Genomic DNA, 22,696 nt, shown 5'->3' on the forward strand with positions numbered 1-22,696 from the left:
TTATCTTTTTATTTTTCAGAATTGTTTTTTGAGTACATTACTTTCTGTATGGACATAGCATTTTGCACTTTGATGTAGAAAAGCCTCTTCTTTCTGAGAAGATCTTTCAGGTTTAACAACACACTAGTAATTTTAATGTATTTTAAAGTAAAATTTCAGTATCCTACAATTAGCTTCACAGTCAAATTGACTAAAATAAAAACCGTGCACCAAATGAAGGGGTGGCAGACTTTTATTCAGTAATATTCTCAGCCTCATAGTTGAGAAGATTCTTAAGCAAAAGATCCTACTGTAAACAAAGCAATATTTAACCTTTCAGTTTTGTCATGTGATAAAATGATACTAGTTTTTCCAAATTAATTCCATGATTTATATACTAGTTTGGCATTGACATGCTTGTCTACAGTTGTATAAATATTTACATCAGGGTTCTTAATATATAAAAAAGTACTGAAACCTTGTTTTTGGAATCTGTTATAAATCAGTAGCTCTGCTTGTGAACCGTTTCCATTTGACATAAAAGAGCTCTGAAAATAAACTGTTATCAGTGAAAATTGCCCCTATTAACAAGATGGGAATGCTTTCTGTCACAGTTACCAGAAACATTTTGTTTGGAAAGAACATGTAAACATTTTCCAGATTTGGCAAGTGCTTTTCTACCTGCCTCCTGGAGAGCCAAAGGAGAACAACTCTACTGCAAGAGTTCTGTTAAGTTTGTAAAATTAATAGGCAGAAACATCTGACAGAATTTGGTCCTGGAGTCTGAGCTATGTAATGGGAATAAATCCAACTGCTGCAGGAGTAAGGGGTTGTTGCTGTCCCCTCGTTGTCATTCACTCTCCTACAATGTTGGTGTTTGTCAGGAGTGCTCTGGCTGTTGCTTGCTGTGCACTGAATTGCTGCTCAGACCACAGAAAGCAGTGTGTACTGATGGGGAACTGGCAGTACACCAGGAACCCCAGAGTGGACAGAATAAATCTGAAGACGCTCCCTTCCCCAGCATCACATGGCCATAAAAGGCACTTCTAAGAGAAATGAAGAATCTGGAGCCAGCTCCAATGCCAAGTAGGCTCTGAGAGCTCCTGTTACTTGTTGGATAAAAGGGGAGAAACGTCTGCCGTATCAGGCTGATTACTCCAAGGTTCAGAGTGGCTTAAAAGGATAGAATGAACCTCACTGAGATGTTGAAAATCCCTATTAAAACATCTTGTAGCAGCTGCATCACCCTGCCCCTCAGCTCATCTCTGAGTCATCTTTGGCTGTTGGCAACACATTCCATGCCACGTAGTTATGTGGGAAGTGACGTGTGTCACCTGGTTTTGCTGTGCCTGTTGTCCCTGTTCCTGACCTGCTTTACAGAAGGTAGAAAACAAATCAGAACTAGTTGCTTGTTCCTGATCAGTACTGAACACTTCTATTGGGAAAATTTTCACGTAAGAAAGTCTTAGCTGATCATGTGCTTCTGAGCAATAGTTAAGTTTATAAAAAGAAAAAAAGATAGATAGCAATCCAACAGTATTATTTCTACATATTTTATTTATACAGCTAGTCAGCAGTCAAATGAGAAATAAAAACGCCATCACAGATCTTGTGTTTAAGCAGATTAAAATATAGCTTCATTTGTTCTTATTGGTGACTGAAGTGTAGAATATAACAGCTTTTTCAGAAGGAGTAAAGCTTTTGCATTTTTATTTACTGAAGAACTCTATTTACTTTCGAGATTATAAATTCATGAAAAATGTAGTCATGGAAAGTCCATTTACAGTGGCTAAGAATTTGTCTAGTAAAATTTTAAAATCTAATTTAGAGGGATAAAAGCTAGAAGTGTATAGCTAAAGCAAAGCAGTTGTTTGACTTTATTAAAGCTGTTAGTAAGTTAGCAAGTTACTTGTAGGCAGACTGCCACTGTCCCGCATTCCAGCTGAGATGTTATTCTGTAGTCAAACTTGGGAGACCTCTGGTGGAGAGAAACAGTAGGTTATTTTTATGCCTGAGTACGTATATGAGCTTGTTTTATATGCTCAGTAATTAAAATATTTTTCCGCCTCTAAAAGAGGAAGATTTTAAGCATAGGATTTTAACACAGAAACAGTATTAAGTTCTGGTTGTTTTTTTGTTTGTTTGTTTGTTTTTTATAGTGGATAGAAACTCAAAAGATAGGGAGAGCAACTTCATTGCTTCAACCTGGAATAGAATCTTTGTGGACTTAGCAAGTAACTACAAATGTTATTTTTATAAATGTGCACTACTAACCCCAGCTATATGCTTTTTCCACCTACAAATGCCAGATATTACTCTTGACCTTAAAACTACACTATTAGAAAAGAGAAACTGTGCATATTAATAAAATGTAGTTTTGGAAAGACAGCTAAGTAAGTTGTCCTGTCCACAGAAAATACTAGACTGACATCTGCCTTTCTGTCTACAAAACTATCTCCAGCATAAGGAGTTCTGTCATTTTTATTTTTATTATTTTTATTTTTTAAGTAAATACTAAAAAGTATATAGTATATGGTATAAAATACTAAAAAGTACCTAGGAGTAAAGTAAAATTTCTGGCCACGTTTTTACATGTGTTATTAATACCTATCATTAAAACAGAAAAAGGATTAGGAACAATTTTACTTATTTTGATTCATGTATTAAGCTGACAACCTAGGATTCAAGAGGCAGTACAAAAAATTGAAATGCATCAATTTTAAGGACCCTTAATTAGTTCTTCCCTTAATTTCTGTGGTCTCCATTATGAACATTGTAACCTTCTCCTTTCATGAGCTGAACTTTTTTAGAATCTTGGAAGAGTGCAATATCTTTAATTTTACCAATGAATTCATTCTGAAAGAGCCCTGCAGTGACTGTGTGGACTTTTCTGCCAATTTCAAACCCACCAAAATAACAAATTCCACCATAGTTTAAAGCAGTGTATTTTCTGTGTGGATCGATATCTTCAAAAATAATTAGCTCCTCATCAAGATACACCTTAATGCAAGTTTGATTTTGAATTACAGTAACAAAATGCCACCTTTCATCACAACAGGTGGAATCTTTGCTGTGAATCAGTGGAACAGAGATTCTTTCACCCAGATTAATCACAACTTTTAATGTTCCATTGGCAAGACCAATGGCAAGGAAATCATTGTCTTCATCTTCAGCTTTTCCCAGCCACACCACTAAGCCTTCACTTTGATTGGTAGTAAAATTTAAAGAAATACGGCTGTACTGGAGGTCTCTTTTTCCATAAAGAGGATCTATGTATTTGATGTAGGAGTTACCAAGAAACTTGGCTGTAAAAAAGCTGATTTTGCTGTCACAGTGCTTACCTGACCAGCCTAGTGCACATACACAGGTGTATGAAAGCAAAGCGGGCTGGGGAACACAGAGTGCTTGAGATCTACACTTGTTTTGTGAGCAGTAAACAGACTCTTCACATGTGCTCCCTATCCACCCTTGTGGGCAGGAACAAGAAAAGCCTGAGCTTTCAACTTGACATGTTCCATTATTTTTGCACACTGAATACCCGCAGGCTGTTCCATCACAGTCACCAATATTGGCTCCACCTTTGGGATCCATCACAGTCAGCTTCAGTTCTTTGTCATTTATAACAATTTCTCGTATGCAGCCACTGAAACCTGTGGGTTCATTTTCTGTTGCCATTGAGCTCACAAGATTTAGAGAGGATACCCCTCCGATGTAAAAATCTGTGTGTGTGTCCAGCACATTCATTCCTGCACTGGCCGTGTGGGTAACATTGATGCCATCCAGATCCAGGTAGCCTTCATTGCCAACTCTTCCTGCTCTGAGTACATGCCAGGTCTGTCCGTTGGCATGGACCTTCTGAATAGTCTGTAGGACAATTGTTCTGTCTCCAAGATTGTAGCGTAGCTGTATAAATCCATTTACTAATGATACACATAGAAAGTCACCTGTAAAACAGTATAATTTTAGAGGCAGCATGTTGAAATAATAATACTGATGCTTTCATGCCTGCACTTCCCAATTCCATATCTTACTTCCAGTAGCCTTATACCATCATTTTTATGTAAATCACATAAAGAAATACGTTCCCTAATGAGCTCCTCCCAGTTCCCCCCCCCCTCCTTTTTTTCATTTTATTTTCATATCAGAAACCAAGCCTGTGTTTTTTGTGCTCCAGAGAAACAATCCCAGCCCTCTGGAAAGCTTTGATGCAGATGCTAGATAACAGTGGGGGTAGGAGGAAACAAGATCACTTTGTGAGTTGGTGTTCCCATGAAAAAGAATTAAGTTTTGGCTGAAGCCTGAATGCCAGGATAAGCTCAATTTCCATATGCTTAACACAGGCATCATGGATCTGTCAGTTCAGCACACTGGAAGTCGTGTGCAAACATTCTCTGCTTTCCCTGGAGCTTGTTTTTGCAAATGGGTTGAGTTGGGTTTAGTGTACTAACAGCTGTAGGAGCTGATAAGCACTTTTGTTGATATTTCATCATTCTTCTGGAGGCCTCCATGCAGGAAATATTGGGCTGGAAGTGTCTTTTCTTGTACTACCAGTGTTTTTGTCCTTACAGGCAATATAAAAGGCTTTGAACTATTACAAGCATGAAGGAAAAAAAAAAAAAGCCGAGAGTGTTACAAAGCAGGAGCTGAAAGGAAGGTATGAAGGGCAGAGATAGGCTCCAATAGGAAAAGACAGCAGAGGGGCAGAAGAGGAGAGCAACAGGGTGAGAGAGAGAGTCATATTATCTACCTTTTTAATGTTTGCCCTCACAATTTAGGTTTTTTTTTAATCTTTATTTTTTTAACATGACATTTGGAAGTAATAGTAATAAGCATAAGGCTTTTTTTTAAGGTGAGACAACTAAATAGATAAATGAGCTTATTAAATTTGAATATAGTCTCTCTCCTTGTAGTTATCAGTAAAAGTTAGATTTTTTTGTAATGTTTCCAATGAATGAATGCTTTTAAATTCAGAAAGTACAATCTCCTTAATGATTAAACGTTTTTAAGGGTGGATCTATTTGTAAAAGTAATGAACTTTGCTTTCTTGGAGGTTTAATTTCTGAGTGTATCATCTAATCCCTGAGTGACATTGCCTTTAGGAAGGAAAAAGTGAATGGCTTAATTTACAGGAAGCTTGTGGCAGTCCCCCAGACTAAACCTGTATTTGAGCCATTGATTAGGTTCCCATTCAGGCAGAGCAGAGATGTTTCAGTTGTGACAGGGGCACCTGCATACTGCTTGCCCTTCACGCCCGAGGCACTTGCAGGAGGAACAATGAGAAAGCTCATTTTCATTTTGGCTCTAGCCAAGCTGTTTACTCACTTTTGCATTTAGTATTCGTACATAACCTGTTTGTCTATTTATTTTATCAGAGTCTCACCATGAGAACACGTTTCTCAACTACTCTCTTAGCAGCTTTCAGTCCTGTCTTGTACTCAGACATACCAACTTGCATGAGGACCAAAGTACTCATTCTTTGCTGTTTAGAAGGAAAACATCTGACCAGATGCTACTTAATTGATATATTTGTTCATTTGTAATCCAGAGCTGGAGAAGCTGGAACTTCTCCGAGACTTCCTGGCCTGCAAGAAAGTTTTTTGATAGCTTTGCACCTGCAACAGTGGTCCGTCTGAGATTACATTAGAGGACAGAGGTTTACAGTTTCGGCAGGATTAAGTTGGCCACAGTACTTCTGATCCAAAGCTTCAGCTGCATATTGAAAATGTACTGTAGTTAACTTTGAGGCTCTACGTTACTGCCAAAGGAAATCTGTGTTACTGCATCTGCTTTTAGAGTAAGGGGAGCTTATGGCTGAGCATTCTGGATCATTTAACACAGGTTTGAAACCTCTCTCCAAATAGAAGTAACTCACTCTTATGCTACTTGGGAACAACAACAAAATAAAAATAAAACTTTGTACCTCCATCTCTCCTTCTCAGGGCACTTTGCTACTCCTCAGATTGCATTCTATATCTTTTTCAGATGATGACTTGCCATCTTAGCCTTTGGAGAACAGCGCTTTTAGTACAGACTTTATGATGTGCATGCTGATCCCATAGTTCATCTCAGTATTTCTCTAAGAAGTTTAGGTACTGCTCAGGGACAAATGGCTAAAAATATTTTAGTGATGGAATATAAGGTTTTCCTGAAGATACACTATAGGTGTATCCTGGTTTCTTTTCACTTCAAACAGTGGCATTTTCAACACGGGAACTTTATCTGCCCTATCTCTGAGGCATGGGTTGTGCAAATGGAGTTTGTATGGGTTTATGCCATTGTAAGGCTTGCATCACCATTTTAAATGAATAGAAAGCATCCTGACCACTGAATTTTCCCTCAGCAGTTTTCATGTGGAAGAATGTGAAGCATTATTCCAACCCATCCCATAAAACACTAGCTGGGGTCAAAGACCTCAGGAAGCTTGCTTTTGTTAAGGGGGAAGGTGAAGACATAACCAGTTTTTCCAGGACTAGATTCCAGGACTGGTTCCTACTTTCTAGAAAATACAACACAAGGCACAGAATTTTGCTTTCAGTTTTTCATTGGGCCTAATTAGTATGAACTATGCATCAGTATCATCACAAAAAAGCAGAGAGTCCTGAGGTAGGCACTCACATTCATCATTCTGCTGTGCATTCAAACCTTTGCACAACCTGTTGGAGGGTGTGCAAGGAACTGGAAGAGAATCTGTCTCAATCTGCCTGTTATAAATAGGGTCTTTGAGCCCAATTTTAGCCTGGAACAACATGCAGGACCCTGGTTCACAGGTTGGAAAGGACCTACAAGATCACCTAGTCCAACCATCCTCCTATCGCTATCCCTACCCAACTACTAAATCAAATCCCTTAGCACCTCATCTAAACGCTTCTTGAACAGCGCTAGGGATGGTGCCTCAACCACCTCCCTAGGCAGGCCATTCCAGTGCCTGACCACTCTTGCAGAGAAAAAATGTTTCCTCAGGTCTAATCTAAATCTTCCCCGGCGCAACTTGTGGCCATTCCCTCTCGTCCTGTCATTATTTATCAGGGAGAAGAGGCCCACCCCCTCCTCACCACAACCCCCCTTCAGGAAGTGGTAGAGTGCAATAAGGTCTCCTCTGAGCCTCCTCTTCTCCAGACTAAACAATCCCAGCTCCCTCAGCCGCTCCTCATAAGACTTGTGCTCCAGACCCCTCACCAGTTTTGTTGCCCTTCTAACCCTGGGTGCAGGTCAGAATTTTTGACAATTACAGCATTCAGTTCTGTTCTGATACACCTTGCCCTGACAGCTTCCCAGTTTAAGAAAACAGAATGAGAAAATAAAAAAATAAAATAAAATGGAAGGGGATTTTGTAGCAGGTGTTGCCTCAAGCAAGGAGCTGAGTTTAAAACACTTTCACTTACAATACCAAATTCAGAATTGTCACCAAACGTATGAAGGTCAAAGTTGCTCTGCTTTAAAGTGGATATTTTCTCTTTTCCATAGAGGACGTGAGTATCCCAAAATAAGTATCAGTTTTTCTTCATCAGTTTGATTTTCAGAGTTTTATCATGAACGTGTGCAAGTCTTGCCTGCTACGTCCAATATCCAAGTTCCCAGAGGTCAAGTCAACTCTGTCCTGAGCAGCCAGTTGCTAAAACTGGGAGTTAATGAGAAGTCTCACACAGATTCATCCAGCTACTGCTGTGAGATCTGGATTATCCACAGCCATATCTACATACATGACTTCTTATGCCAGATTCTGAGCACATCAGAATAATGTTCAGTTTCTACTATAAGTACGTAAATCTAAGTAGGTTAGAGTCACACAGGCAGATTCTCCCACATGGTGGCAATGCTCTTTCACATTCAGCTTCTATCTAGACAAGCAGCTGTGTCCATATCCCTCTCTTAAGTGGGGAGCATGCTTAAGAGTATCAGGTCACCACAGGAAATTCATCTACATACGCACGTGTCAAGGCTGTGTATTAGCAGTGCATGCTGGCAATGCCTCACTTTATATTGAGACCATCATATGCATAGAGAAGCATTTCACTGCAAAATGTGATGACAGGATTAAATTTGCACAGCTGTGTTGACCAAAGATCTCTTCAGTAGCCACGTTCACTACCAAATCTGCCTAACAATGATGCATTTCCTAGAAGGGCTGAATGCACCGTCAGAGGACGTTGGGCTGACTGACCATGGCTAGGGGATCACAGGTGGTATTTTTTGCTCTTTCATGGTGTCTTCCCCACAGTGATTCAAATATTTACCTGAGTGAGGCAGTCTTTCTTATCAGTTACAGAGCATATGAATTTACCCCTATACTTCACTGTAAATCAATGTGTGCTGACAGATATAAGTCTGAGCTCATACATGAAGAGCTGTTATTCCATTAACAGTAAAGAAGATTTCCTAAATAGCCTTTAAGGCTGAAGGAGTTTCCAGAGCATCCTTTCAATTGATTTCAGTGACATCCACCTTTTTCATGCACTTACAGTGTTCCTGAGTGATAGAGAGATGCAAATCTCTCTGAAGACTCCTTGTTTGTCAGAAACTCACTGATAAGTTTTTGTAGTAATGAAGAGCTGGGTTTCTTTCCAAAGACATCTGATGCTTATCCTTTATTTCTTCCTTTGTTACTGAGCAGAAGTCTCTACACCGTGACTTTCTGCTAGGAACAGAGGCTTCAATGAGCTCAGTGCTTTATCAGTACCTGGAGGGTACAGTTCTTAAGAGCTCCAGTCAGTGGTTGCAGAACACCTGTGGGCTTAATTCCTTCAGATCCGACACGGCATTTCTGAACATAAGCTTGCTGTCTGCTGTCTATGACTTCCATTGCTTTTACTTCATCTTTCCATTCCTCTAATTGAAGAGAGTTTCTATGGTTATCATACGAGGAAACACCACTCTCCTTCCACCTCCTATTTCAGGAACTTGTATTGATCACTGGCACTTGTGAATCCCAGAGCCATGAAGAGAAGGAAAAGCAGAAGAGGGAGGGCTAGAAACAGGTTTCACACAGGAACAAAGGACGGAGAAGAGATAAGCATGATTCCCACCCTCCTGCAGTCTCTGCCACTAGTTGCCATACTCAGCAAGGTTGAAGTTTTTGTTGTTTTCAGCTTACTCTGTATCTTTTATTCTTGTTGGCTTTAGGAGTTTGTTAACCCTGTCTTTTACCACACCCATGCATGCAGGCATCAGTCAGATGACGCAGCTTCTTGCACCTGCTGTAATTTGAACCTGGTGATGACCATGACACAGTGCACCTTTAGTGTCTGGGCATTCCTTTAGTGGAATTATTCCACATACACATAAACTTCTGTGGATTATTACAAAATGATTATACTCCCTGTACAGAGCTATATTTCATCGATAACACAAGTCTGAGGATCAAGCCAAGCCTTCTAATCTCTCAATTCAGGTAAAAATCACCATGATAACTGGTAGATTCTCTCTTCTACGTGGAGCACCATCCCAGAGCAGAGGGGCACAGACAGGATCCAGAACAACCTTCAGATGCAGTGAAGCTCATTCATCTACAAGGGGTGGGCTATTTTTACTTTATAGAAAAAGTTAAACATTTCAGCCCCACATTTCAAAAATGCCATGCTTAATGAAGAAACTTTCCATTTACACACCACTATCAACCTGGCACGTTTTAGCAGCTAACGTGAGTCACCTTTGTTGAGCAACCTCAATTTGCTTGCCTCTTTTTTGCTTTGCTCGTGTAACCCCATAATGCTATGGAGAGCTCAGCAATGACAGCAAGGTAGCAAAATCTGAGGCTGCAGCAAGTGAGGATAAGCCCAAATGCAGCAGCCAAAGATGAAGAAAAAATGGAAGAAAAAAAACTTCACCTCTGAAAGGCCTCAGGTACAGAGGGATCTCCAGCAAGATACCTTACCTCCACTGCCAAGCCTTACACGAAGTCTGGGAAGGGGTGGATCCCGGTCCTACCCCTTCTGGTCACTCAGACACATTGCATGCACCTGAGCTCCCCTGGGTTTGCCTTGCCCTTCCACCAGGTGCTCAATCTCTGGTTCAGGCCATGACAGCATTTCCACTACAGCTTGCTAGTGGCAAATGGGTAATAGCAAGTCCTCATATACAGCAGACTTAAGGACAATGGGGATGACTGTTTTATCACATAAACAAGTGAATAATTCTGTTTCATACTCTGCTCATTTAGTCTCTATAAACCAGCTTAAAATTAGATAAAAAGCAGAAAAGATGCCTCAGTTGACTGTGGAAACATAGATACCAACAGGGAAGACCTAGCTACTCTAAGAAACTTCTAAAAGTGGCTAGATAATCAATTTGTTTCTGATTGGAAAAAACAATACTTTTCTCTGTGTGAGTATTCCAGCAATTCTGAGTATTTTCAAAGGATTTTAGTTCAATAGCATGGTTTGAGTTTTCACCATAAAGATGTCTTAGCAAATGATGTAGACATCACACACCCATATACTTGCTTTTCTCATAGTTTAGGTTCTTAAATTGAAATGCCTTAAATATCAGGAATTGAGGTTTTTCAGACCAGGCAGGTGACGTATTCTTGATAAAAGGAGACAGAGCACTGGTGTTGCAAATGTTGAGTATTAAATTTAGTGTGAGTCACCCTATTCTGTTTATTAACCTGACTTCCTTCTTAGTCACCTAGCATAACTGTTGTTTCTCATCTCATCACAGAACAAACCTTTCCATTTCCCTGGCCTCATAGAATTGTGTAGGCAGCCAGCAGCATATTTCACTTTTATGGACAAATGTAAAGCTTCAGTAATGCTATGACATAATGAAAAATGAATGCTCTTCAATGCTTTTTACAGAGAGTATCAAAGTCTTTGAGTCTGTGGAGTGGTTTCTATGTAAGTGGACTAAATTATACATTCTTCAAGCATCTGCTGGGCATCCAGATGAATTAGAAGCTATTAAAAGGGGCTCTCACACCTTCATTAGTAGAAATGGAACACACTGCACTTGCAAAATGTAAAGTGGGCTGGCCTTCTACTGACACTGCTGAACTCCAAATGCTTGTTTGCAGAGAAATCACTCAGAAGCAGCACACACAACTATCTACATCTCCCACATATCTACCTTGCTGGTACACAACAAAAGTCAAAGCAGGGGAAAAAAGGCCTCTATCTGAGAGTTTCCAAACTAAAATATGCTCTTACATTTCTCTTATTGTCAACTCCACATTTTTCCAGTTTCCTTTTTCCTTTTCCTTGCCTTGCGTGCTCTGCCTTCCCCATTTCCCATCTTATTAACAGCTAGTCATTTAAAATTTTGCTAGACTTTGGAACAACTTTCTTAGGAACTGCACAAAAATTAATTATTAATATGATTACTGAGTCAAGAAACAGTTGTCAAAGCAAGAAAGCCCATGACTGACAGAACTATGAGAACTTCTGCTAACATAAACAGATGTTTGATGTATGAGATGTCTTCTATTTATGATAATTTGTTCACGGCTTTAAATGGGTGTATTTAAGTAATCACTTTGTTAGAGGAGTGGAGACTGGAATTAGCACATCAAGTTTTGAGTAAAGACACTATCCACCCTTTTCTAGAAATACAAGTAATGTGCTTTGAAAATAACAAAACAAGAAGGAAATATTTCAAGGAAAGTATTTTGAGAGAGGGGAGGAGGGGAAACAGAAAATAGAGAAAAAAAAGAAAAAGAAAGGAAAAGAAAAAAAGAAAAAAAAAAAGAAAGAGAAATGTTCTAATTATTTCCTATTAGGAAATATAGAAAAAGATCTTGTGGTTTAGACAGTCGATTTGTTAAATCTTACATAACTGCACAGAAGAAAAGGATTTATATAAAGTGCTCTGTAAACTAATCCCCACCAGAAAGCTCTTTCACATCTGCTGGCTGCTAAGAATACTTCTGAGTCTTTCATCAGTCTAATTCTGTCTGGATTTGACAGGATTAGATTAAGGCAAATATTAAGGGCCACACAATTAGCTTTTCCTAAATCTTTTAAAACTTTGGGGCAGTATAAAAGGGAGCAGGAAATGTGTAAAGAATGTAAATTACTCTGCAGAAGACATTTTTGTTTTGAAATGAAATCTGCACGGTTCTAGAGAGTGATTTTAAGAAAATATGCCTTTCTGCACAAACTAAACATTCCTGAAGGGCAATAGAATGAGGGCATGCAGATACTAAACCACTCCTGGCCCAAGTTAAACAGGCTGAGCTCTCACTTTGTTGCTGCCAAAGAGATATTTAATTTCTTTATATGCTAGCTGCTTCCGTGACCTCTGACTATCCCAGGGTTCTTTTGAGAGAGAGCCTTTTTTCTCATCTATTTTTCATGGCCCGTATAATGATTTAGTTTACACTGGAGAGAACTATGCACTGAGAGTCTCAGAACTTGACCTGTGAGTGATAGAATTATAAAAGATTCATTGTAGGAGACTGAGTTCTTTGAAAATAAATGCATTTGTATTACAGATGTGCCATCTATTTTTCTTTAAAGCTGCCTCTCTGTATGTGGTTGTAATTGGAACAAGACAAGCTGGCACTCTATGATATATTTTCAGTGTACCTAATAGCAGCCTGCTGAAACAGCTGTGCATAGAATAAGAAGGTGGTAAATTGGGTGTATGTCTGTTCATATATGTGCACATCTGAGGATGTTTATTGAATTGCCTCAAGGCTCTGGGCCTTGAACAAAGAAATAAAAAATTATATGATCAATAGTTGCGTACTTTTTTATCACACAAAGCCCCACTGTGGCATAATTTTGCTTAATGCAGAGGGGAATTTGCTGTCACGTCACATTATGAATAGTTTCTGATGCTTCAATTTACAAATATGCAAGACAACACACAAATGCAATATAAAGATGAGATATATTAATAAAGTATGTTACAGAAAATTTACATCTTAATGACCAAATTTTAAAATGTATTTATACTGGTTGGCAAATTACAATTCTTTTTACCATGAATTTTTAGGAATGTTTACTCAATAAAATTTAAAATATGTTTATAAACTGTGGAAATCGTTTATTTAAATTTGTTTTTCACTCTGTATATTTGGAAAATGCAGAGCTTCAATTTTTTGCATACTCACTATCAAACTTTTCAGCATTTCAGAAGAAACAGTTAAACTTCTGATGAACCCTAGTGCTCTTTCTTCTGCATATTTTCAGTTTCATGTTTTCATATGGCTTTAGTTCTGCCTGTTCTAAAATACTGGGCCAAACTCACAGCTTGTGTATCCCTGTGTAACTGCACTACAACTATGGAGGCAGTAACTGTAAACACTTGTTGAAGTTCTGGCTACAATTGCTTTTCAGAGGAAAAGAGTTTGTTGAATCACTTCATTAAATTCTTATTGGCTTTGGATTCATCTTAAATTTTCTTACGTGTGTTTTTTCTCATGAACATGATTATTCACAATGAGTTACAGAGACTGAACAGCTGCATCACTTCACAGAATCATAGAACTACTAAGGTTGGAAAAGACCTTAAAGGTTATCCAGTTCAACCATCCACCTATCACCAATATTGCCCCACTAAACCAGGTCCCTCAGTACGACATCTAAACATTTCTTGAACGCCTCCAGGGACAATGACTCCACCACCTCCCTGGGCAGACCATTCCGGTGCCTGACCACTTTTTTGGAGAAGAAACTTCTCCTGAAATCCAACCTGAACCTCCCATGGCACAATTTCAAGGCATTCCTTCTAGCCCTATTGCTAGCAGGAGAAGTAGCTGACTTCCACCTCACCACAGCCTCCCTTCAGGTAGTTGCAGAGAGTAATAAGGTCTCCTCTGATCCTCCTCCAGACTAAACAATCCCAGTTCTGTCAGACACTTTTTGTAAGACTCATGGCTGCTTTTTCAGAAGAGGGTGTATAATACTAGCAAACTGGGAGTATTCTTACCTGACTGAGTACCCAAATGCTGTGCAGTGTAAAACAGGATACCATCTGGAGAAAGAGGTTGAAACTGCAGTTTGATATGGGTCTTATGTCGGATATAAAAGGGTGCAAATGACATCCATGATGATTCGTTACTTCGGAAAGATGGATCACTGATAGAAATATCTGAAAAATTTAAGAGGAAATGTCTTCTTGAGAATACTGCATCACTGTGGCATCAGTTGCCTACAGATATTCTGTGTAGTTTATATATGCTGTACATATACTTCCAGTTCTTTCCTTTCTGAAGACTGAAAATAAGATACAGAATAAAACTCGCTTAGCAACAGATGAATGCCATTTTGTTTTCTGGGTGCCCTACTGGCAATCTTACCTGTAGTTTTCATGCAAATTAAATGTGATCTTGTTAGTGGTCATTTACATAGAAATGTTGGTGTTATTTTCACATTTTTAAAAAATTTAAGCAAAAATATTTTTCTGGGACTCAAAGTAAACAGTCATTTCTTTACTATTCTGACAACAACGGCTGGGTCTGTGCAGCCTGGTGAAGGGGAGGCCCCAGTAAACTAATGCATTATTGTGTGGCTGTTACCTTCCTGTATCTGTGGCTTAGTGGAACACCACAATAATAGAACGAGTCAATCTATTTAGACGTGCAGGGCACTTCTAGATCTTTGTGTGATAAGCTCTTTTCACTATTTAGCTAACAGTACTAAATGTCTGAAGAGTAAGCACTGCCCCACACATTTCTCACAGTTTTTCTACTGAACCTCTGTTTGTTCTTGTCTGAGAGACCAACATCTTTCACATCTTTTCTTATTTTGATGCTACAGATTTCTTAAACTTTTATAGAAACTTGCTTATGTTACTTTTCTCCATAGCATCTGCTTCTGAATTCAATTCTCATACAGTTGCACCTTGAACTACCCATCACAGATGGGCCTTAATTGTTGGAATGGTATAGAGGTAGCATGCTGCAAGACATGTAATTTGTCTGTTTGTCATAACAGCCTCCCTCAGAACAGGATTCAAGGTGTTCCTGGTGGATTGTTTCCAGCAGACAGATGCAGCATTATGCAGTATCCAGATCTCTCACCTGTTGTCAGTACTTGATGATGCCTCAGAAAGTAACAACACAGCTGGCCTTGTTGTTATTTTTCCCTCTAGGTTACAGCTAATACTTCCCAGGAACGTGCATGGATTTAGCATCATGCAATCTCAGTTAAGTCTAAAAGTAAGTTTCAACCTTCATAAAAATGATTACAGTGGATTTGTGAAATGGCCTAATGATTTAAACAAAACTTCTGAAGATCTGCTACTCAACCTAAACATATATTCTCACACAAAGACATTGCATAAACAAATGACTCCCATTTTATGCATCAAATAGCAGTTACGATATCAAGGCTATGCAATGTCTGTAGTAATACATGATTTCTGAAATGTGAATTTCCTGGCATCTATACTTAAAAGAAGATAGTACTTAAAATACAGTCCTAAGAGTAGCAATAACTGAGTAAGAAAGAGAAATATTAACAAAACTTTGCTAATCAGATGAAGTGAAGCAATGCATACCATTAACATTTAAAAGCACTATCAGGTACAAAAGACAAAACAAAGTAAAACTTAATATTGGTAATGTTCATATATTTTATGTGCTTGCATTTTTTTTTATTTAATAGGAGACGATACTCGCCATTAGCAGTTAAAGATTCAGTCCTTACACTGATGGCTTCGTATTTGAAAATCACTCTGAACTAATAATTTGTTCTGTTCATGGACATTACTGCTTTCAGCAGCAGTCAGTCTTTTCCTACCAATTTTTTTGCACAGCAAGACTAACATATGGAATAACTGTGCTACAGCAGTCATACTAAAATATGCTGTTGCTGGTAAGGTCAAACTAGGTGAAGTGTACAAGGCATCTTCAGGTCTTCATGACAGATTCAGTTTTACTTTGTCAGTGTAGTTAATTCATTATAGCATCTCTCTTGTGCTGGGGGCCCCAGGCCTGGATGCAGTACTCCAGATGAGGCCTCACAGGAGCTGAGAAGAAGGGGACAATTACCTCCCTCTTCCTGCTGGCCACCCCTGTTTTGATTCAGCCCAGGATATAGTTATGCTATACTGCTTATCATTAGCAGGTATGTGGAATGATGACTGACGTGATAAAAAGCCTTGGAGCAGAGAGAGAACAAAGATGAAAAAAAAAAAGTGAATTAAACTCATGTCTTTATTGAAAAAAAAATATCAGAAACAAGCATTAAAATGCCTTAGGAAGGCAATATTACTATCCTGATGGATATCAAATAAAATACTCAATTTAATATACTTTATTACTTATGCTTAGATTATAAACTTTAAAGATGTAGATATTTTATTTCCATTGTGCTAAAAATGTTGCTATTCACAATAAAACTATCTGAAGAAGAAATTAAGATAAGAAAATACAAAGTTTGGCAAATCTTGTACACGACAACTCCTGTGTTACACGTTTGCTCCAGAGAAACTCTGCTAAAACAACTGAGATAAATGGATGCCTTTACTAGTTCAGTAATCTAAATTTGTAGGATCTCTACTGTGTAACTTTTGTATTACTCATTACTGCAGTCAGCACTGCACGGTGTACTGTAAGCACAACAGGCATTTAAGCAAACCTTTTTGTTCTGTATCAGATCACTGTCTCGCTTCTCAAAACTGAGCAGTGAATCCAATGAAGCTATGCATCTCTGAATAGCACCTAGAGAGCTGAACTCTAAATCCCGTTAGATCAATTAGAGCAATAGGAAGACTGAACAAGTTTTTGCAAGTACTGTTGCAGAAGTTTGATTTCGTTTCCCTCCAGTACATTTTGTGTCCCACCTGCTACTCTCCCTGAAGTAACCACGTAACACTTATATGTTCTATGGAACTGCTGTTATGAACAAAGATTTCTAGGTTATTCTTGCAGCTCAGTTCCCGCCACTGAAGAAATGCTTGTACACGTCCCAACCTATTGCCTCAGGAATTACATACTGATAGTTTATTCATGCAGCTTGCTGCCTCAAAACTTACAGCCGGCACATTCTGTCATACAGTCTGTGAAGAAATCTTGCAGCAGAAAAGTATGATAATCAACATGAAAAACTAAGATCAAACACCAAGAAGGAAGCCTAGAGGATCTGAAAGCAGGGATGGGCTACCAACAGGATTACAAAGCCAGCACCTGAATGTAACAGGTGGAGTTAGGAGTCTGCAGGAATAGAAACTGGCACAGCATGTGAAGGAAAAGAAAGATTTCCAACAAGAAGACTAAGGAAAATGTGAAGCCACTTTTCAATTGTGTAGGGACCTAGTGACATAAGATACTCAAAGCATTGTTTGCCTTTTAGAACTGGTAAGGTCTGCTCAAGCCTCCCAGGTCCCTGAGTCTGGTGGCAAAACCTGGGGAAGTGAAACATAATCTGTGGCAGGCAGCCCTGAGTGAGGTGAGCAGGACAGACCTTGAGGAGCAGTTAAGGTCAGCTCTCGATTCTAGATCCAGGCTCCCCCAGAGTGATGAGGCAGGGCTAAGGTCAAACCCATAAATCAGCCTGCAATTGGGGTGCAGGTGCAGATAGCACAGCTCATGATAAGGTAAGGCATGGATGTAGTGCTGCTGCAGTTGAACTCCAGCTTATTTAAAAGCTACTCCTGAGCAAAGTGGAAGGACAATCCTGCTGAGGCAATTTTATTTTCATTTTGTAAATGAACAAGTGTGACTATATGGAAATCTTCATCTTGAGCTGCTATTTGTTTAAGGTTGCAGCTGAAAGATTAGTGAAATAATATGAGCAAATCTTTCCTTCCCTCCCTCCCTTCCTTCCTCTCTCTTGCTCTCTCTCTCTCTCAGTCTTTCTATCTTTCTCTCTTTCCTTTGTGTAGCTATTTGGATAAACAGAAAGAAAAAAATGCAATTTATCTGAACTGAAATGTCTTTTTTTTTTTTTCAGTTATCACTATTTAATCTTTGATGAACTAACATATATATAGCCAGCAATCTAATTCGTGTACAGCAAAATAAATAAATAAATAAATACAGTTCAACTTTAGTTTTTAGTACAGTAACAGGAATTAGATCATGTTCACAAAATGTATTGATTACTAGCAGAAGGCTAATAGAAAAGTTAGAAAAATGTATTCATGAAACTTATAATTTTGCCAGACCTGCAGCCATTAGTAAACCTTGTTGTCCCTGAAGATATGACTGAGGCAATCTGTTATTCTGAATAACACTGGAACAACAGATTGCAATTTTCTAAGCGAACTCTATGGTTATATTTGGTGCAATGGAGTTGTAATCTCTACTGCTCCCTAATTAGGTGTCTAGTTAGAAAGTAACACCTGGGAGCATATGGTTAAATCCCCACAGAAACCCCTGGTTTTCCAAATGGCAGAGCTCAGGCTTACTGTATAATACATGTTAAGAGAGGAATGCCTACAAATAAGCTATGAGGCCAGCAAACTATAATGTAATTCAGTGGTTACATCAGATTTTCCTAGAAGAGATTAGAGGGCATAGGGGATTAAAAAAAGGAGAAAATCTTACATACCCAATAGCTCCGTGTTATTATATCTCTAGTAATATGGTTTCAAGCATTTGACTGATAGTGAAAGTGAATGCTTAATCACTACGTATGTGATAAAAGCGAGAGCTGCAGATGTTTAAGCCATGCCTGGCTTTTGTGCTAAGCTTCCTCTGGGCACTGTAATGCTCTGAAGTTACTTTCAAGATGAAACTTGCAAGAGGAAACACCTCTTGCATTGCATTGGGACCATTTCTGCAATGGAAACCTTCAGTCATCTAAAGACTAGGGTATTGAGCAGCACTGAGTCTCAGTGCAGCCTCGATAAAGCAATTGATAAAGAACAAATTACCTAAAACTTTTTGAATCTATTTCCAAACCGAGATCTTCACTTACTCATATCTTGAATTGGATTCAGTCTGATAACAGATCACTATCAACTGAGTCTACAAGCCATTCTGCTCAATCTGGAGCATCCTTCTCCAAGGCTTCACTTGGTTTCCTAAACATAGATGCCTATTATTATTTCACAGCCACTTTTGCCTTATGTTCATTCCCCATTCCAGAAAGGTGCAGTTGTCCAACAGATCTTGTACCATATCTATGGACTCCAATTGGATGCTTTTAGATACAGATTCAAATGCCAGAGCATCTCAAGCAGCACTAAGCATCTGCCTCTATACGAGTTTCTGAGCAGCACCAATTCACTAATAGACGTTCATCAACCACTATGGCAGCTTAGCTAATGAACTCACACAGAATGGACACGTAGATACTTACATCCGGGCATCTCAACTATAGAAAATATTCTGCCCCATCAAAGTTCCTAGCTTTGAACACTTTCACAAAGTAAGGTGCTTAGCACCTTTTCAGCACATCATTCATTCTCACAGAGGAAGTCTGAAAATAATTGCAGTGCCATCCTGCTAGGCAGTTAGCTGGCTACACTTTGTTGATGCTGCACTGGGTACCTGCACTGCCAAAATCACTGCTGCACGACTGAATTTTTATTGTACTATTACAGTACTCCAGGCTGACTTAGTGGCATTATTTTTGTACAGCAGATCACTTCTGTCTCTTTTTAAGAATTGTTTCCACTAGAGTTTGTACATGATCGTACATGATCATATATGACATATTTTAATATGCAACTCACCATATTCTACTTGACATTTTGAACTATAAATATTACGAATGCATATATACTTGTGTCTGTGGCCAGTGTTAGCTTTAATATTACTGACAAACCAAAAAGTTTATTTTTTTCTGTTTTTGATCTTGGTGACTCGTAACAAGAAGCTAGTAAGTGCCTGCAGTTGTCCTTAAAATGCTTAAAAATTGAAACACAAATTTCCAAATGGTAACAAGGAAATAGTTTGTACATAAGGCAAGCAAGTCTAACTGCATTGTCAGATAAATCCCATGCATATGGGCTTGAGTGTTTATATTAAGTTTCCTGGCTATGGTAAAAACCTTGAGCTAAATCATGCTGTGAATTAATGTGTCTTATAATAACATTAAATATACATTAAATATACATTAAGGAATATTCTAGACTGTGTAGAAAGAGAAAGATCCTTATAGTAAGAATTATTCTAAAAACCAGTTTCTTCCATTTTGCATTCATTCATTGTGGCTTTGAAGTAGAGACTTATGAATGAGGATAATGGAATTTGACATCAGAATGACAAGAAAATTGACTTCAGCTGATAAACACTGGCAAGGGAAATTGTCATTTGTTCATCCAGGAAATTGTATTACTGCTTGAAAAGCATCCTATTAAATTGTGGATAAGAACAATAAATATCTCTTTTGCATTTTCTTTCGTTTCAAGAGCTGTGTGGAAAGGCAACTCTGGAATTTGGAAGATGAGGAATAGTAGAATAAATCCTTTTTATGCTTATTTCTGTGTTTAAATGGTAGTGGCATTCCAGTATGAAGTTTTGAATTCAAGAAAAGTTATTTTAATTGATGTTGTAGAAGTATATAATACAAACTAAACCCTTTAAATTTGAATATGGTGAACAGTTTCTAAGTCCACTTAAAATTTATGAGGCATGCCAAATTAGTTTTGTCAATATACATGTGAATCGATCAGTATCTGTTTAGCAGTTCCCAAAGCTTCCTTGCTAAGAGAATTGCTGAGTAATTTACAGTTTACAGAAATGTGATGAAAACTGCTTATTTTAGCTACTGCAATTCTTCTCCAACACTGCCATCTACAGAGTCTTTCAAATATTACATTGCTGTTCCCTTAAAAGAGAATATTATCAGTACTGTGGAATCTTTCAATTAACTCCTCTGAAATTATAGATCTTCATTTCTCTACAAAACCAAGTAAATTATATAGCATATAAATTTCATATGCTTAGTATCTAGAGGAATTCTAGCTCACAGGGAAAGATATCTCAAAGCTTAACATATTGTCAGAGGAACTTTACCGATTCCGAATTAAAATTTGTTCAGATTTTCCATTATCTTATGTGATACTGTTTATATCAAGATTATAGACTTGTTTTATTAAAAACATGAAAAGAAAATTAAAAATAGAGAACTATGAGCTCAAATTTCTTTTGATACTACTCCAGGGAGATGTCATATACATTTGCTGTATTAATCTTTTCTCTGACAAAACCTTCACTATTGGCCATTACTAGAGACAGGGTCACTCTCATATATGAGGAATGAACACTTGAGGTGCAATTTAGTAAAGACTAAAATAGAAATGCAGACAGCCATAATTGATAATATGTATGTTAGGATGCATTACTTCTTGGCTTGAGGAGGTGATCCTTGAATCAGCTTTCTTGGACCTCTCTTCCACTGAGGGTTTTACCTTATGATACCTTATTAAGCAGATCCTTTAGAAGGTCAAAGCCTGCTCTCCTGAAGTCCAGAGTTTCAAGCTTCTTATGCACCTCCTCACTGCCCTAAAGATCTTGAACTCCATAATGTCATTGTCAAGGCAGCAAAGGTCAAGAACCATTCCCCCAAAAACCTGATCTCATTAATGAGATCAAGGTTCTGCATAGCACCTCCTCTTGGTGGCTCCTCTGTCACTTGGAGAAGGAAGTTATAATGAGTGCATTTCAAGAATCTCCTGGATTGCTTACATCGTTCTGTGTTATCCCTCCAGCAGGTATCAGGGTGGTTGAAATTCCCCTGAAGACCAGAGCTTGTGAAATGTGAAGCTGTTAACTGTACTATACAGTTATACTAAACTATACAGCTTCATCTGCTGTCTCCCTGGTCAGGAAGCCTGGGGAAAACCTCCACTATATCTTCTAGCCTAATGTAACAACTGCTGCAGTGCTTGACCACCCTCACAGCGAAGATCTTTTCTAAATATCCAACTTTGTGCCTGTTAGGCAGGTTATTATTTTATTTCTGTTAGTTTATGTTTATTTACCTATAACTTCTGAGGTCATAGTACTGTCCCTCATTACTGTGGTACTAGCTCTACTGCCCTGTTTACTCATTTGACCTGATCTGTTGCTGTGCAATCCATATAATTGTCCTGTATTTTCCAGTTACTATTATTTGTTAAACTTATATTTTTCTTACTGTTTGTTATTATTTATGTATTTATGTATTTATATATTTATTGCTTCATAAATCTCTTCTGTCCTTTTCTCATGCTTCTCTCATCCTTTTGTGCACGTTCATTAGTCTCCATCATTTAATTTCCCTCCATTCTCTTCTGGTCCCCTAGGCCATTCATTCCTCTCTGTCTCCCTTTCTTTTGGCTCCAATAACCACCATAAATCCAGAGATAAGATATTCAGTCTTGATAAACAGCTGTTTTTTACCAGTTTGCCAGCCACTAAAAGTGCAAACTGTGCTTCCAAAAACCTCATGATAATTAATTACTCTGCCAGAGTAAGGTTAAAGGCAGGGCAAAGACTGTGGGGAGGACCAACAGACCCTATTTACAAAAAGAAAGCTTTTAAATAAAACAGAGAGGAACCCTCTATTTGCAGATGTGCCCAACTCACTTGTTTTATGCTTTTGTTACTCTCTTTTTTAAAGTTTTAATAATATTAATATATCTATAAAGAAGCTTTGTTACTTATATACATCAATTATATTATATATTTTATGTGCAAAGACAATTCCTCTTCACTCACTGTGGCCAAGCAAGCCAGAAGATTGCACACTCGTGCAATGTGTTTACCAGGTAAAGGAATTACTAAGAGAATAACAATCTTCTTTTAGGCTGCTGTGGCCATGGGTTAAAAATTTTAGGAACAGCTTTCCAGAAAATATTCTCTTTGATTTGGGAATTTTAAACTGTATCAATGGGTGAGGAC

At 38.3% G+C, this 22,696-nt stretch overlaps 1 protein-coding gene across 1 annotated transcript in view; it reads right to left on the bottom strand.

The window, feature by feature from the left end:
• Positions 1 to 2,724: 2,724 nt before the first annotated feature.
• EYS (eyes shut homolog) overlaps positions 2,725 to 22,696 on the bottom strand; it is a 718,119-nt gene continuing 698,147 nt past the window's right edge. Inside the window, exons 47-48 of the mRNA XM_065730862.1 lie at positions 13,846 to 14,007; positions 2,725 to 3,923 (exon numbers count right to left, since the gene is read on the bottom strand). Coding sequence (XP_065586934.1) covers positions 2,725 to 3,923; positions 13,846 to 14,007 — 1,361 coding nt within the window. The remainder of the gene's footprint in view (positions 3,924 to 13,845; positions 14,008 to 22,696) is intronic.

This window comes from Cyrtonyx montezumae, unplaced genomic scaffold, assembly GCF_038088225.1.
Source record: "Cyrtonyx montezumae isolate F1298 unplaced genomic scaffold, pur_monq_1.0 scaffold_13, whole genome shotgun sequence".
NCBI lineage: Eukaryota > Metazoa > Chordata > Aves > Galliformes > Odontophoridae > Cyrtonyx > Cyrtonyx montezumae.